Source organism: Mesocricetus auratus, unplaced genomic scaffold (genome assembly GCF_017639785.1).
Source record: "Mesocricetus auratus isolate SY011 unplaced genomic scaffold, BCM_Maur_2.0 Super-Scaffold_100007, whole genome shotgun sequence".
Lineage (NCBI taxonomy): Eukaryota > Metazoa > Chordata > Mammalia > Rodentia > Cricetidae > Mesocricetus > Mesocricetus auratus.
Genome location: NW_024429191.1, coordinates 54,050,650 through 54,067,181, shown reverse-complemented (window position 1 = coordinate 54,067,181; position 16,532 = coordinate 54,050,650). Strand labels below are relative to the sequence as shown.

The window sequence follows — 16,532 nt, the reverse complement described above, 5'->3', positions numbered from 1 at the left end:
CAAGCGCCAAGCTAGTCCCTTCAGATCAGAGATGTGACTGGGTGGGGCGGAGCTGAAGCCCTCTGCTCTGGGCAGTGTTTTCAGTACAGACACAGCCCTCAGCCCTCCCCACTGGCACTAGAAACAGACACTCCACACCCTAAACACAGGGAGCTACTTCAGTCCTCTCCCTCCTCAGTCGGGAAACCCTGAAGGGGACATGAAAGAACAGTCAGTCAGGCTGGCTGTGACAAAACAGCCCCAGCAAGCAGACAGGGCCTCAGACACTGCAATTTCACAGCCATACTGATTTAGCTCGGCATAGTACCTTCAGCTGGTAAGGCTGGTAGGCTTCACTTGGCTGGTGACAGTGACAGCATCAAGGCCCAGGTGACACTTACCTGTCTTCTGGTCACCGCTGACCAAGAACTCAAGGATGCTGTTCATGGCCCCCATGTAGAAGATGAGCCGCAGCTGCGTGACACACATGGTGACCAGGCTGAGCAGCAGGATGGGGCTGAACACACTGTGCATGAATGAGGGGGCCGCTGTGGGAAGAAGGCATGGGGCTCAGGGCCAGGGAACAAGCCCATCCAGCGCCCAGGGTCTGGGGAAGGGAAGAAGGCCAATGTGCTGACTGTGTGGGAGCGTGAGGTTCATGCTGTTGACGCTCATGGGCAGATGTCCTAAGCTCAGTGGTGTGTTTGTCTGTCAAACAGGACAGGTGGTGCCTCTCCCCCTTTTGAGACAGGACGGGAATTCAGTGACAGGGTATCCACAGAGCCTCAAGCCAATGATTCCCTACCAAGGGGGCCCTGGGGTACCCCTGCAGTGTAAATGAGGATGCCCCCACAGATCTCTTGGGCCAACCTGGAAGGTCAGAGTCGGGTGCTGGGTACCTGCAGCATCGGGCTGGCACTTCACCTCCAGGTCTACAGTGGACAGGCACAGCTTGTGGCCCTCCTGCAGTGCAGCCTGCTCCTTGGCACTCCTCATGGAGCTGCCCACGCTCAGGCGGCGCCCCACTGTGGTCACCTGCTTGTAGAACTGCTTCCCTGTGATCTTGTGGTCAAAGCCCAACCAGCTGAACTTGATCTTCACCCTGGAGACCACAGCAAGGGTATTTGCTGGTGCTGCCTGGGACCCTGGCTGGTATGAGGGTAGCCAGAAAGCATGCTGACTTACGAGTAGTCCATGTCCTCTGGTCCTGGAAAGGGTTCGAGTGGCCAGTTGAAGAAACAGTTGAGGAAGACCAGGCCAGAACAGCCAGCCCAGACCACTAGGATGACAATAAAGGAGGCACCAGCGTCGTAGATGAGCTGTCAGGTGAGGGGGCAGAGTCATCAGTGAGAAGCCAGAATGGGACAAGGGACAGCCGGGAGCCCCCGCCGTCCTGGGCTGTATGAAAAGGCACACCCCTGAGAGCTGAGCTGCTTGGCTATTAAAATCCCTGTGTTGTGATAATCCCAACCTTTCTGTTCCTGGAATCCAATTTGAACCAAATGTCACCTCTTTTCTTTTTCTTTTTTTTTTTTTTTTTTGGTCTTTTGTCTTTTTGGAGACAGGGTTTCTCTGTGTAGCTCTGGCTGTCCTAGATCTCATTCTGCAGACCATGCTGGCTTGAAACTCACAGAGATCCACCTGCCTCTGCATTCTGAGTGCTGGGATTGACGGTGTGCACCACTACTGCCCAGCTAACGTCACCGTCTTTTTGTTTTGTTTTGTTTCTTGAGATAGCGTTTCTCTGTATAACAGCCCTGGCTACAAACGTCACCACCTTAAGACCACTTTATCACTGCTATGCCTGTCCCACAGGGTCACAGTGAACAGTCCTGGCTAAGGCTGTTCTGCTTCTTCTGAGAGGTTTTTCTTCTTTGTTTTGAGCCAAGTTCTTTTGTAGCCCTGGCTGGCCTCAAACTCATTATGCAGTCTTGAACTCTTAATCCTTCTGCTTCCACCTCCAGAGTGCTGGGATTACAGTCTAATTATTCTGCTGTTGGGCTCACTGACTGTCAGTCTAGTTCCCTAAGGGCAGGAACCTGGCAACCTCATCCACTAATGTTTCTTTAGCCTTTAAGAATACACATGGCAGGCTGGGCATTGTTGGCACACACCTTTAATCCCAGTACTCAGGAGGCAGAGGCAGGTGGATCTCTATGAGTTCAAGGCCAGCCTGGTCTACAGAACTATCTCCAGGACTGCCAAGGCTACACAAAGAAATCCCGTCTCAAACAAACACACCCCAAAACAAAAAACAAACAACAAAAACCTGTGAGATGTTGCCCTTGAACTTGCATTGTAACCCAAGTAGGCCTTGAACTTGCCATCCCCCCTGCCTCAGTTTCCTTAGTAATTATGATGATAGATCTATGTCCCCAGGCCTGTCTTGAGCATCCTCATTTCTTCCCAGACCCAATGAGAGGGTCCCCTAACTGCCCTAGCGTATAGCTGCTCAGCTCCCTAGGATGGAGGCCAGCACCTACATATATATAGAACACAGGGACTTCTGCTTCCTCCACCATCCAGAAAGTTCACCGCCCACCACCCACCACATGGAATTTCAGGGTTCCAGCTCACATCCGAGGCTCCCTCATCATAGCACCCCATACCCCTAAAGTTAGCTTCACCTCAATGCTAGTGCTTCAGGAGGACAAAGCTCTTGATGACACCCTGACAGAGCAACAGACAGGGGAAGGAACTGAGCCTAGGAGATTGGGAGCCTAGGCAGGAAACAGCTGAACCAACTTGGCAAACAGCAGAGCTCTTGCTAATGGGGAGTATCGGCCCAGTATCAACAGGCTGGAGACTACCAGGACTGGAGGCCAGCTCGCTCACCCTACTTTTCCTTCTCCAGCCAGCCCGTGGTCGCACACCACAGTGCAACACACTCAGGCCCTCCCCTTCGGGGCCCAGCGGTTTTCTCTTCTTGTGCCTGTGGTGCCAGGTGCATCCTGCCCAGGTGGGAGGGGCAGTTGAGGGGACATCCCTAATGCCCTAATGATTTCTCTTCAGAGAGGCTGCAGTGGCCTAGGCGGGGGCCTCGGCCCAGATGCTAGGATAAAGCATGAAGGGGGGGGAACCGTGGTTAGCCACACCCTCACCTTGATTCCCGGGAAGGTAACTGCTGAGGAAGCGTAGGATCCAATCATCAAGGCAATAAACGTAGACCGAAGGTCACCGAACATATTGGGCAGCTGAGGGGATGGATGGAGGAAAGAAAGGCTTAGGTCACAGGCGTGTCTCATCTTTTGACATTGTGACACAACACTGTCATCTGCAAAATTCATACCAGAGAACCACGCAACTGAGCTTACAAGAATGGCAGGAAGGTCTCACTCTAAGTAAGCTTATGACTTTGTGTTGAGCTGCAATCACGGCCGTCATGGGCTAAGTCGGACTTGCCTGGGGGGGGGGGGGGGCAGCTAGCAAGGGCCAGGCCTCATGTCTCACCTGCTTTCCCTCCCTCTGTGGAATTTACAGCATAGTAGACTAGGCAATTGCCACTAACTGCAAGTTTTTCCCTTCCTGGACAAAGATGCAGAGGGGGCAGATGTAAGGAAGAAATCCAAGTCCAGGGGAAGAGACATAGACTTGCCTGTCTACACACTCCCTCACCACGCCTGACACAGACCAGGGCCCTTACCATATTTGAAGGAGGTGTCAGAGAGCAAAGCTGTGAGCCTTGGGCACCCCTCAAAGGGAAAAAGGCTGGTAAAAATAAAACTCTATTTGGGGAAATGAGTGCCATTTCATAAATAAAAATATCAGAGTTCCAGAAAGGACCAGATGTCAGCAAAAGCTGCTTTCAGTTTTGAGAGTGTGTTTCTGGAAGACACCAATCACAATCCTAACAAGGCAGGTGGCTCCCCAATTCCTGCCTCTGAGTTGAGTGTAAATAGAAGAGTCTCTCCACTGGACACTCTAGAAAGCCGAGGTTAGGAAGGCTCGGGCTTTTTTTTTTTCCCCATGAGCACTCTGAACGTGGGTACAAAGCAAGAGCAGGCCCATCTGAAATGATTTCAGAGCCAAACCCGATGGTTCTCAGGCCTGGTGAGATACCATGTCACGGCTGGAGTCGCACCTCAGCGGTGAGGAGCACTCATTCTTGCTGTACCTAGGTTTGGTTCCCAGCACTGACAGGATGACTCTCAGTCATCATTAACTCGAACACCTTCTTCTGTCCTCTGTATACTGCACCCATGGTACAAATACACGCATACATATAGACAAAATGCTGATACACATAAAACTTTATATATATACACATAAGCCGGGCATTGCGTGCACGCCTTTAATCCCAGCACTCGGGAGGCAGAGGCAGGCGGATCTCTGTGAGTATGAGTATGAGAGAGAGAGAGAGAGAGAGAGAGAGAGAGTTTGTGTGTGTGTGTGTGTGTGTGTGTACATATGGTACAACACATTGGACTGGTGAGATACAGCTCAGGGAGCAAAGGTGTTTGCCATCAAGCCTGACAGCCTGAGTTTGATCCCAGGATCCACATGGTACCAGAGAACCAATTCCCCAGCCATCCTCTGACCTCTAAGAATGCTCCCTGCCTCCACAAATTTATATGGATTTTAATTAAAAAGAAAAAGTTAAGGTTACCACACTATAGCCATGGACAGATTATAGCCCACTGGACAAAGCACAGCTGTTCCCCCATCTCAAGAGCCTGTACCATGTCATGAAGCAGTGCCAGTCTCCTGAGAGTTACATCACCTATCTCATTAAATTCAGCCAGTGTGTGTGAGCTTAAGCTGTGCTCCTTTCCTCATTGCCTGGGATCATTTTTGTTTTATCAGTGTGACTGCAGCCTGAGCACAGAGTCACACACCCAGAATCCCAGAACTCAGGCGGCTAAGGAAAGAGCATCTCAGATTTTTAGGCCAGCTGAAGCTCATAGCATGAACCTATCCAGAAAAAAGAAGGCCACTGTGAGTCAGTTCCTTGATACTAGAGTGGGGGTATTTGGGATGATTCCCCCTGTCTCTCATTATTTCTGCCTGGTTTTGCTCAGGATTAAATAATAAGCAATGAACATTATCAAAAATATTTAAATGTCTATGCTCTAAGATGGGCAGAGGCAGGAGGATCACTACAACTGTGAGGCCAATCTGGTCTACATAGTTAATGTCAGGCCAACTAGGATTACATAGCAAGATCCAGCCTCAAAAAAACAAAAAAACCAACAACAACAAAACAAACAAACAAACCAAAAAAAAAAAAAAAAAAAAACAAAGGGAAAAGATTGGGTTTAACAGTCCAAACCTTTAATCCCAGCACTTGGGAGGCAAAGGCAAACCGATCCTTGTAAAAGTGAGGCCAGCAAAGGCTACATGGTGAGACCCTGTCTTAGTAAATTAAATGGATGGATGGACTGCCAGATGAACGGACAGAGCTCAGTGGTTAAAGGCACTTTCTGCCCAGCCTGACAACCTGAGTTCAAACCCTGAGACCCTCGAGGGAAGGAGAGAACCAACTCTCCCGAGGGAAGGAGAGAACCAACTCTCCCGAGGGAAGGAGAGAACCAACTCTCCCGAGCTGTCCTCTGATCTCCACAAGAGCAGGGCATGCTCACACAGACCCAGCAGGGTGGCTATTCTAAGAAGTTAGAAAGTAACAAGAGCTGGTGAGAACCAGCAAGAACTGGAGCAGATGTAAACTTTCAGGAGGAATATGAAGCTATAGCTGTTTTGGAAACAGAGTTGGTTTTTCAGACAGTAAAGCAAAGTAACCACAAGCCTGGTGATGGTAGCACACATCCCAGTGCTGGGGAGGCAGAGGAAGGTGGATCTCTGTGAGTTTGAGGCCAGCCTGGTTTAAAAAGCTACACAGAGAAACACTGTATCGAAAAAAAATCAGGAAAACCAACAACAACAAATCAAACAAACAAACAAAAAACTCACAAAGTAACCACATAACCCAGAAATTCTACTGCTAGGTATAAATTCTAAGAGAAATAAAAGTATGTGCTACATATGAATGTTTAGGACAGCAGTCTTCATCATAGCAAAAAAAATGAAAATAACCTAATGTCCATCAAGATGAATATGCAAACAAAATGCGATACATAGTTGCACAAAGGAGAGAAGAAATGACACGCTGCAACAGGAGTAAACCTGGGAAAACAGTAAGCTAAGAAAGAAGCCAGGTACAGAAGACCCCACGTGGACTGGAGAGATGGCTCCTTCCAGGACTGACCATCTGTAACTCCAGCTCCTGGGGATCTGATGCCTTCTTCTGGACTCCATGGGCACTGTACACATGCAAGCAAAACACCTTTACACATAAAGCAAGTAATTTCTTAAAAGAGCATGAGTTATATGCAACCATCGTATGAATGTCCCAAGTTGGCAAATCCAAAGCGACAAAGAGTAGATTAGTGACAGGCATAGACCAGAGACCTAAAAGAGGACTGCCAGTGGTAGAGAATTTGTGTTAGGGGTAAACGGTTGATTGAAGTGATGAGTCCACACCCCTGTGAATACATTAACGCTCACTGGATGTGCACGGGCTAGCTGAAATGAATGGTATGTGCATTACAGGTCAGTGATGCTTTTCAGAATATTAGAGGAGTGTTTTGGGGGGATCACAGGACTGACAAAGAACATTAACAAATCTATACATGTTATGGCATGAGGCCAAGATGACCAGCCAAGTTTCCTCTCAAATTCTTAGCACACCAAAAGCTCTTCTCTTGTCATTCTAGACTTTCTGGGATGGATGAGGGGGGTGGGCAAATAAGGGGATGTAGGAGACAAAGGAAATGTGACATGGCCAAGTGTACACAAACACACCCAGGTAAGCATGAGAGCAACTGTGCTCAGTGCACACCTGCCTGGAAGGGATGCTGCAGTTCAAGGACATACTGGGTACCCAAATGCACACATTCAGGTAGCAAAGCACACTTGTAGGAAAGGCCTCCAAAGAGGAGGGACTCAAAGACGACACCTGCCGATGTGGAAAGAGGGAAAGACATCCATCCGCAGGTGACTCTAATTCAGACAGGACAAGTGGAGAAAGGAAGAGACAGAGGGAACAGAAGAGCAGTTGGAGGCCGAGCACCAGCCCTCCTCCAGGAAGGACAAAGCTGGGGAAACTCCACGCACAAGCATGTCTGCCTTAACCCTCACCCAGGACAGAGGCCAACCTAGCAAGGGCTTGAGGTGAGCATGCAGCCCTGCTTTGATCTCCTTACACCAGATCAGAACAGGGACAAAAGGGCAGTTCACCTGTTCATTGGAAACCGTTTGCACTAAGCAAGGTCAACAGCAGCAGTTGAGCTATCCCTCCTGTCCAGCTGCCTGGAACACTCCTTTTCTCATTTGTCTTTCAACACAAGGGCTCCAGCCGGGCATTGGTGGTGCATGCCTTTAATCCCAGCACTCGGGAGGCAGAGGTAGGCGGATCTCTGTGAGTTCGAGGCCAGGCTGGTCTACAAAGTGAGTTTCAGGACAGCCTCCAAAGCCACAGAGAAACCCTGTCTCGAAAAAACAAAAACAAACAAACAAAAAAAGGGCTCCATGACCTTTCAATCTTGCTACCCCAGTGCCCAAAGTGCTGGGATTATTAGTTGGGCCACCACACCCAGCTTCCTACCTGGAACTGTGTTACCAAACCAAGAAAACTCACATTACAGAGCCTCAGGGCAAACTGCAGTAGAGTGCTTCCCGCCAACATCTATATCTTGTATTTTATTTTATTTTTTTTTTTTTTTTTTTTTTTTGGTTTTTCGAGACAGGGTTTCTCTGTGGCTTTGGAGGCTGTCCTGGAACTCACTTTGTAGACCAGGCTGGCCTCGAACTCACAGAGATCCGCCTGCCTCTGCCTCCCGAGTGCTGGGATTAAAGGCGTGCGCCACCAACGCCCGGCTATATCTTGTATTTTAAATTATGAATATTTTTTCCTAATTAGAAAAGGGATGCATGTCTATTGTAAAACATTTGGAAGAAAAAGACAACTTGTGGGAGTTGGGTCTTTCCTTCCACCACGTGGGTCCTAGGGATTGAACCTGGATCATCAATCAGGCTTGGCAGCAAGTACCTTTACCATCTCACCAGCCCAACATAATGTTTTATAAACTTTTTCCTTTTTTTTTAAAATGAAGTAGTTGCACTATGCTGCCAACACTGGACACAAGTCATTTCCCTGTCTTAGTCTTTCAAATATCTGGGACTACAGGTGCATACAACTTTCTCTGTATAGCAGCCCTGGCTGTCCTGGAACTCATTCTGGTCTTGAACTCAAAAGAGATCCATCTGCTGGGATTAAAGGCGTGTGCCGCCCCACCTCCCCCACTTGACTTTATGTCCTTTCTTTGGTTAGTATTTTGCTTTATTCTATGTGATTGGGTGTTTTGCCAACATGTATGTCTATGCACCACTTGCATGCAGACAGCCAACGAAGACAGAAGGTGTTGGATGCCCTGAAACTGGAGTTACGGATGGTTATGAGCTGCCATGTGAGTGCTGGGAATCAAACCCAGCTGAGTCCTCTAGAGGGGCAATCAGCGCTCTTAACTGCTGAGCCATCTCTCCAGCCCCTCCACCCTGCTTTTTGCTTTTGTTTGTTTTTGAGATAGGGTCTCCCATAGCCCAGGTTGGCTTCAAACTTGCTATTAGGGGCTGGAAAGAAGGCTTTCTGCTGCCACCTCCCTAAGAACTAGAACTAGGATTACAGGCATGAGTCACTAACTTTTCCTTCTAACCTGATATATTATTATAAAATGTTTTCTAAAACTACTTACTGTTCCTTTCTGACACAACCCGAAATGACTGCCTAGTATTTCCTTATCTGGATAGTCTATAATTTAGGAAGCCATATCTCTGGTTTTAGATCTTAGGTCTTTTTACATTTATTCATAAAAAGATTTCAGTAAAGTTTTGGGGGGGTAGCACTGGGACTGTAACACTAGGCCTTAGCATGTTAGGCAAATGCTCTGTTACTGAACTACATCTTCAGTCTTCTTTTTATTTTTTTCCTTTAAATAGAGCCTCACTAATTCATCCAGGCTGGCCTTGAACTCACTCTGCAGCCCAGGCAGGCCTTTAACTTACGATCCTCTAAACCCAACCTTCCAAGTCACTGGGATTACAGGTCCTGGACTGCTAGGCCTGGGTAATTTGCTTTAAAAAACAGAGTCAAAAATATTACTTGTGAGCCAGGTGGTGGTAGTACACACCTTTGATCCCAGTACCTGGGAGGCAGAGGTAGGTGGATCTCTGTGAGTTCAAAGCCAGCTTGGCATATAGATAGAGTTCCAGGACAGCCAAAGCTGTTAAACAGAGAAACCCTGTCTCAAAAAACAAAATAAAACCAAAAGAACAGTAACACACACACACACACACACACACGCACACACACACACAAATTTACCTGTGATGGCCTTAAACTCATGATCTTTCTGCTTCAGCCTCCTAAGTAGCTAGATTACAAGCATGAGCTACTACACTAGCTCAAGGAATAATTTTAGAAGGCAAGTGCAGGTGGCTTTTATCTCCTCAAGGCAAATCCCCAAAGGGAGAACTGTTAAGGAAAAGGGAATGCACACTTTCTAGGGATTTACGATACTCTGACAAACTGCCTTCCAGAAGAGATGCGCCAATTGATACCCCGCCAACACGGTATGTACGTACCTTTAACATCAGCCACTCCACCAACACTCTTGTTTTAAAATGCACTTGCCTGGTGTGTGCTAGAGCCCACATCCAATCCTCAGTACCACGCTCTCAAAGCACACACTTAGCTGCATATGTGGATGAAAGTAATTACTGACAGTTGATTCAAAATAATCCAGATGGAGGTATCAATGAGAAAAACCTGCTTATTCCCTTCTGCAAAGACTCTTTTATATGGTTTTTTTTTTTTGTTTTTTTGTTTGGTTTTTCGAGACAGGGTTTCTCTGTGGCTTTGGAGGCTGTCCTGGAACTCGCTCTGTAGACCAGGCTGGCCTCGAACTCACAGAGATCCGACTGCCTCTGCCTCCCTAGTGCTGGGATTAAAGGTGTGCGCCACCAACTCTTTTATATGTTAAAGACAATCATGATCTGAGAATGTCAGTTCAGAGGGAGAGTACTTGCCTAGTCTGTGTAAGGTCCCAGGTTTAATTTCTAAAATGTGTTTTTGAGGAAGAAGGGCTGGAGGAAAGTAGTAGGGACAAATATCAACAAGGCACAATAATATATGCGTAAGAGCATGTCCTAATGAAACCTATTATTTTGCATACTAACTAAAAATTAATACAAATAAAGTCATTCAGTAAGTCCACATATTGTATGTTTTTCTTTGTAATCTAATTTCTTCTTAGCGTATAATTTTTTTATCTTTTAAAACAAAAACTTGCCAGGAGGTGGTGGCACACACCTTTAGTCCCAGCATTTGGGAGGCAGAGGTAGGCAGATCTCTGTGAGTTCGAGACCAGTTTGGTCTACAAAGAGCTAGTTCCAGGACAGTCTCCAAAGCCACAGAGAAACCCTTTTTCGAAAACAAAACAAAAACTGGGGGAAAGGGAGAGAGCGAGATAGTCCAAGTGTGTGACTAACAGGTGCTTGTACTGAAGAATACTACTCTGTAAGGAGAGTGAGGCTGGCCTTCACTAACGAAACCCAAAGCATAAACATCACCGCGATAGTCATTCACAAGACAGAAAGGCGCAGAAAGAGGGTTTCCCTGTAGTATTGGTTACCTTGTACCTAAGTGGTAACACTAATTGTGTTTTCTCCCTCAGGCTGGGCCCAACTCTTTCCAAAGTTGCCCTGCCTGCCAGAGATTTCCCTCATTGGCTGACTCGGGGCAGCTTGCTCAGATTTCATTCCCATTAGATAGCATGTATACTAACAGCAACTATTTTTAGCACCTGCTTGCTATAGCATCTTTAAAAAAAAAAAAAACAAAAGCAACCGTCTAAATGCTCCTTGACATGTTCACTCACCACATACAAAACCTTCAGAGTCTACATGGTGGTGCACACCTGTAATCCCAGCCCTTGGGAGGCGGAGGTGGAAGGAGCAAAAACTCACTCATCCTCACCAGCCTGAGCTACATGGGACCCCATCTTACACCCAGACACGTAAGAGTCAAAGGACTCCACCAAGCTAGGAAAAGTCAAAACAGGATTCAAAAGTGTAGCCAGATAACACTTTTGCTTGGCTCTCAAGCCATTTCTCCTCCATGTTGTCTCTTTCCATTTTGTGTTCCTTCTTAAGCCTCCTGTCTGTCTGATTCTGGCTCGCTGGGGTTCAGATGCTCCTCTTATACCTACCAGCCTCGGCCCTCAGGGCCACGTCACCCAGGGTGTGTTTGTATATGGACTCGTCCTGTCTCTCCCAGGTCTGGGAGCCCTGTCCCACTGGCCTTGTCTCCTTGCTTGTTCTCTCCTGCCTCTGGTGCAGGGAAGCGGTGAGTGTTAAGCTGACTGCCTCAGCAGAGCCTCCAGGGCCTGTTGGAGGGGAGAACCAGCTCTGCTGCCAAATAGGAAGCTGGAGCCATGCTGTGGTGCCAGGTGCCAGGGGAAACACTCCACAGAGGCTGCTTCCTGGCTCCTTGGCACTCACTGGTAGGGCAGTTCAAGTCCCTCTCCCAGCTCTCGGTTTCTTCTCACAGCCACTTTGCTGCCCCTTTTCTACTAGGCAAAAATCTGTCCTCCACGCCTGGGCTCCTGGGCTTCACGAAGGCCTTCCCTCAGCCTGATGACTCACCCTCCCTCAGTCCCTCAGCTGTACCATAAACAGGCCCAGCTGTGTCACATTCCCAGCAGGGAAAACAGCAGCTGCAGGCAGCCCCTCCCCTGGTGTTCAGGCCACTGGACAAGAATCCCCAGAGGCTATGGCCAAAAGACAGTTTGGACCATCTTTCGTAGGGGGTTTCACAGGAACCCTCAGGGGAGGCTGTGGGGTGGCACTCCTTTTTCATATCCAAGGCCTCCTGAATCCACTGCCCTAGGGATACATCCTGACTAATGAAGTCAGAGCCAAGCAGTGGGTGGGGGCTAACATTTCTAGGCCTGTGGTCCTTGGAAGAGATGACTCTCGTCCCCAGGTGACTGGTACACACACCCTGAGTTCAGTAAAGCCTGTATGGGCCAGGATCCAGTCTATCTTGTCCAGACTATCCAACCAGGAGCTAGTCTGGACAAGTGGACTCGGCAAAGCTGAGCTGTTCCCTGATGGAAACAGGCAGGCCCCTCTCAGCACACATCACCAGGAAGGTCACCTTTCCACTTGACTGGTGCAGGGGTGGGGAGGGGAACTGCCCTTTCCCAGTCACCTCCCGTTCCACCTGCCCGGTCCAGATCCCTGCCAACACCCCACTGCTTCTGTCAACCCCGGCACATGTCATGTGGCGCAAACTCATGAGGTAGAACGGCTCTGAGGGCCAATTTTTCCCAAGCCAATGGCCGTCAGCTGACTGCTGTGGCTTCCCAAGGTATGGATGGAAATAGGAAACCAGAGGCTACACAGGCTCTGGTACCAGAGGGTCCTACCTGCTTGGCACCTGAGCTCCCCACATAGGGGAGCAAACGAAACCCTGCCAGGCTCTAGAATGGGGCTTAGCAGGAAGGCTGCTGACAGGGGGCCATGTGCTTCCTCCTCAGCTCCCTCAGGTCTCTAAACAGAGAGATGTATATTCTGATCTCCTCAAACTCCAGGCTAATTCCCCTGGGATCATTTCTTCAAACTTCAATGAATAAAATGGGAAAAGCCCACAGAGAGGGTTTTTTTTCCCCTGAACATTTTGTAACCACTTTTCTGTGAGGGTTTCAGACCAGAACTCCCCATCCCGCCCACACTGACAAGGGTCAGGGTAATGAAGTGGAAAAGATATGTTCACAATTTTGGCTGCATCTGCTTCCATCTCTAAGCAACCCAGGCCCTGGATTGTGGGGTGGCAGCCCAAAGACGCCACCTCAGCCGCCGGCTGGTGTTTGTGCTTGGGCTGATGGAGCGAGCTAAAGGGTTGAACAAACTAGAGACATTAAGCAAACAGACTAGAGTGTGCTGACCAGATGTCTGGGGGAGGCCAAGGCCCCACACCATGGGGTGTGTGTTTGCACCAGTGGACAGGCGTGCACCTCCCTCAGGGATGCCCATGCCTCATGCTGCAAGAGACTTGAGAGAACCAGCCCTGACTTAGATATCCTCTGAACCTCCCTTCACACTATAATGTAGAGGGCAGAGTATACACTCCCAAGGCTCTGTGAGGGTGGGGGTGCAAGCTGTGGGTCACCTCCTCCTGGTCTGTGAGGAAAAGGCATTTTGCCAACATGGGGCCCCTTCTCCACTGATGGGTGTAACAGCCCACAGCCCAGGTCATACAAAGCCCCTTGGGCCTGAGAAAGTACCCACATGAGGGTTTCCTTGGCAACACATTCCCCCACATTCCCAGGTTATCAAGCAGCCATTCTCTGTTTAAAAGCCCTTGCAGATTTGATTTAGGGAGTTCTAAAGGAAACCTAGAAGATTCCTTTGTCCCCCAAATGAAAACACGGATGGGAGACACATACACCAAGTGTCACTGTGCTGCCAACGCTGTGTCTCAGCCCTGCTCAGCACAAAGCCAGTAACGTTGCCTAACGGCTTCAGGCTGTCCTCCACGGCCAGCTTCCTCTTCTCTCAGGGTTTACTCTCAGAGAGAACAGGTCCCGTGGGAAGCCTCATGGGACAGGGAATGTCCCATGGGGGAGGGGTGGAGATGACTCAAAAGTGCTTAGAGTTAGCACATCCAGAGAGTCCTGGGGGTCTGTGGGGCCCTGACCCTCTCCCTCAGGTGGAGAACAGTGGAGCCCCTTGGAGCCTCTAGACTGAAGGTTGGCAGATGTTTTCCATAAAGGGCCAGAGAGCAAACATTTCTGTCTTTGTGGGCCATATGGTCTCTGTCCTGACAGTCTGACAGCCTCCACAGACAACACGTGAGAAACCCACATGATACGGTGCAAGCAAAATCTTGTTTATAAAAATGGGCAGAAGTTTGTACTAGGCCTGGGGTAGCAGGTACTGACCCCTGCACTCTAGATAAAGATAATCAGAGGACAAGCCCTACACCTCCCTTAGAAGCACAGATCCCTCCTACCAATTGCTTTACATAGTACCTGCTCACCATCTAGCCGGGCCTGGTACCTGAAGTGGGTGGGAGAGCCAGGAGCTACCAGAAACACACACACACACACACACACACACACACACAACACACACACACACAACACACACACACACAACACACACACACACAACACACACACACTCACACACACACAACACACACACAACACACACAACACACACACACAACACACACACAACACACACACACACTCAACACACACACAACACACACACACAACACACACACACAACACACACACACAACACACACACACAACACACACACACAACACACACACACACACACACCAGAGTGATGATTAAAGCAACCAACACTGTGCAAGCCAATGCCCCTGAGCAGAACAGACACACTGTCTGCCTGGGGACTGAGTGCATAGTTTTTCTGGAGCCTATTCATGGATCTAAAAATCTAAATACCCTAGTTTTTTTTTTTGTGGACCAGGCTAGCCTTGAACTCATAGAGATCCATCTGCTTCTGTGTCCTGAGTGCTGGAAGTAAAAAGGCCTGTGCCACCACTGCCCCACTTCAAAGAGATTTTTACAAAGTATAAAGATGAAAGAAAAAAATCCAAAAGAAAATTAGATAAATGATACAAAGAAGCGAAGCGATTCACTGAAAAGACACAATTACTAATAAAGAGGTGACAGGCACCAGGGAGGATGGAACACTTCTGTAACTTAGCACTTGAGAGGCAGAGGCAGGAGGATCAGGAGTGAAGGTCAGCCTGGGCTACGAAGCAAGTTCAAAAGCAGCCAGGGTTATATGAGACTCTGTCTTAGAAATAACAAATAACAAAGAGGTAAGATGTCTTATCTCACTTGTGATTAGAGAAAAAATGTTAAATTCTGGCATATTATTTTTCACTGTGTCAAATTGTCCAGTGTTTAAAAGATAAAAGAGGGACCTCTTTAACCTGAGCACATAGGAAGCAGAAACAGGATCTGTGTGTATGAGCTAGCCTGGTCTACACAGCAAGTTTCAGGCCAGCCAGGGGTACATAGTGAGACCTTAAAGAAACAAATGAAAATAAACAACTAAAAGATGAAAGAGTACCAGCAAGATGGCTTGGTGTGTAAAGGCATTTGAGATCAAGGAAGTTCCTTCCCCAGAACCCACATGGTCAAGGCGAGAACCCACTCAGAAAGCCATCCTCAGACCTCCGCATGAGCTTCGTGTGCACACGCCTACAAACACACACAACAAACTAATCAAATCAAATGAATGTAAAAAATATTAAAGATGAGTGATGGAGCCAGGCGGTGGTAGGACACACTTTTAATCCCAGCACTCAGGAGGCAGAGGCAGGTGGACCTGAGCTGGAGGTAAACCTGGTCTACAGAGTGAGTTCCAGGACAGCCAGGGCTATACCGAGAAACCCTGTCTTAACAAACCAAAAAAGATGAATGATACAATCTTCTAGGGGGATATGAAAAAGGCACATTACTGGGACTGTAACTGTGGACGGCAGACTCCATATTAGAAGACCTCTTGAAAGCAAATATTAAAATTTAAAACATGATAATCCTGAAGCCTAGAAATTATACTTCCTGGAACTTATTTTACAGAAATATACACATAGGATGTTCATTTCAACAGTGTGAACACCCCTGAGTGCAAAACTAGCTGAGTGAATTATAGTTCATTTCTACTACAGGGTAGCATAGAACTGAGCAATAGTAAGGACACTCACTGGAGAAGAAAGTAAGAATGCAGAGCTCTAGGTACTGGCAGGGAAATGGAAGACAAATCATGTAGATAAATCAAACTGATACAGACAAAGCCAAAACAATAACACAGATAAAACAACACTGAACAGTATATTCTAAAATTGATAAAGGTAAGACATTTAGACTTTTTTTTTTTTTTTTTGGTTTTTCGAGACAGGGTTTCTCTGTATTGTTTTGGAGGCTGTCCTGGAACTCGCTCTGTAGACCAGGCTAGCCTCAAACTCACAGAGATCCGCCTGCCTCTGCCTCCCGAGTGCTGGGATTAAAGGCGTGCGCCACCACCGCCCAGCCAGGATTTCTTTCTTATTTTAATTTTCTTTCTTTTTTCTTTTCTTTGAGACAGGGTCTCTCTATTGTCCTGACTGTTCTAGAGCTCAATGTGTAGGTCAAGCTAGCCTCAACTTACAAAAACTCTCCAACCTCCGTCTGAGTGATGGGCTTAAAGGTGTAGACCACCACGGCAAGCTCCTACAAGATTTTTTTAGAAGGAACTCCCCATATGGTGCTTCTCACCTATTTGTCTCTTAGGGTTACTGTTTGAGCCAGGGTCTGGTGGAGCCCAGGGTAGCCTTGAACTACCCATGTAACAGAATGGAAGCTGTTACTGTTTGAGACAGGATGGCTCTGAACTTCCTATGTAACTGAGGATCCCTGAACTTCTGATCTTCTGCTTCTCCTAAGTGTAGGGAGTGAAAGAACAAGTT

General features: G+C 47.9%; 1 protein-coding gene across 5 annotated transcripts in view; it reads right to left on the bottom strand.

Annotated features, from left to right (window-relative positions):
- The window catches only part of Slc43a2 (solute carrier family 43 member 2), a 47,689-nt gene that overhangs the window by 15,545 nt on the left and 15,612 nt on the right, over nt 1-16,532 (bottom strand). For 4 of the 5 annotated variants that reach the window (XR_005878308.1, XM_005067395.4, XM_021225652.2 and 1 more), the window contains exons 6-9: nt 3,081-3,173; nt 1,165-1,298; nt 879-1,081; nt 381-527 (exon numbers count right to left, since the gene is read on the bottom strand). Coding sequence is in view for 4 of the 5 variants with exons in the window: in XM_005067395.4 (XP_005067452.1) it covers nt 381-527; nt 879-1,081; nt 1,165-1,298; nt 3,081-3,173 (577 nt within the window). In the remaining variant the exon portion in view is untranslated. Of the gene's footprint in view, nt 1-380; nt 528-878; nt 1,082-1,164; nt 1,299-3,080; nt 3,174-9,615; nt 9,736-16,532 lie in introns of those variants that run through there. The other variant, XM_021225653.2, reaches the window with a different exon arrangement.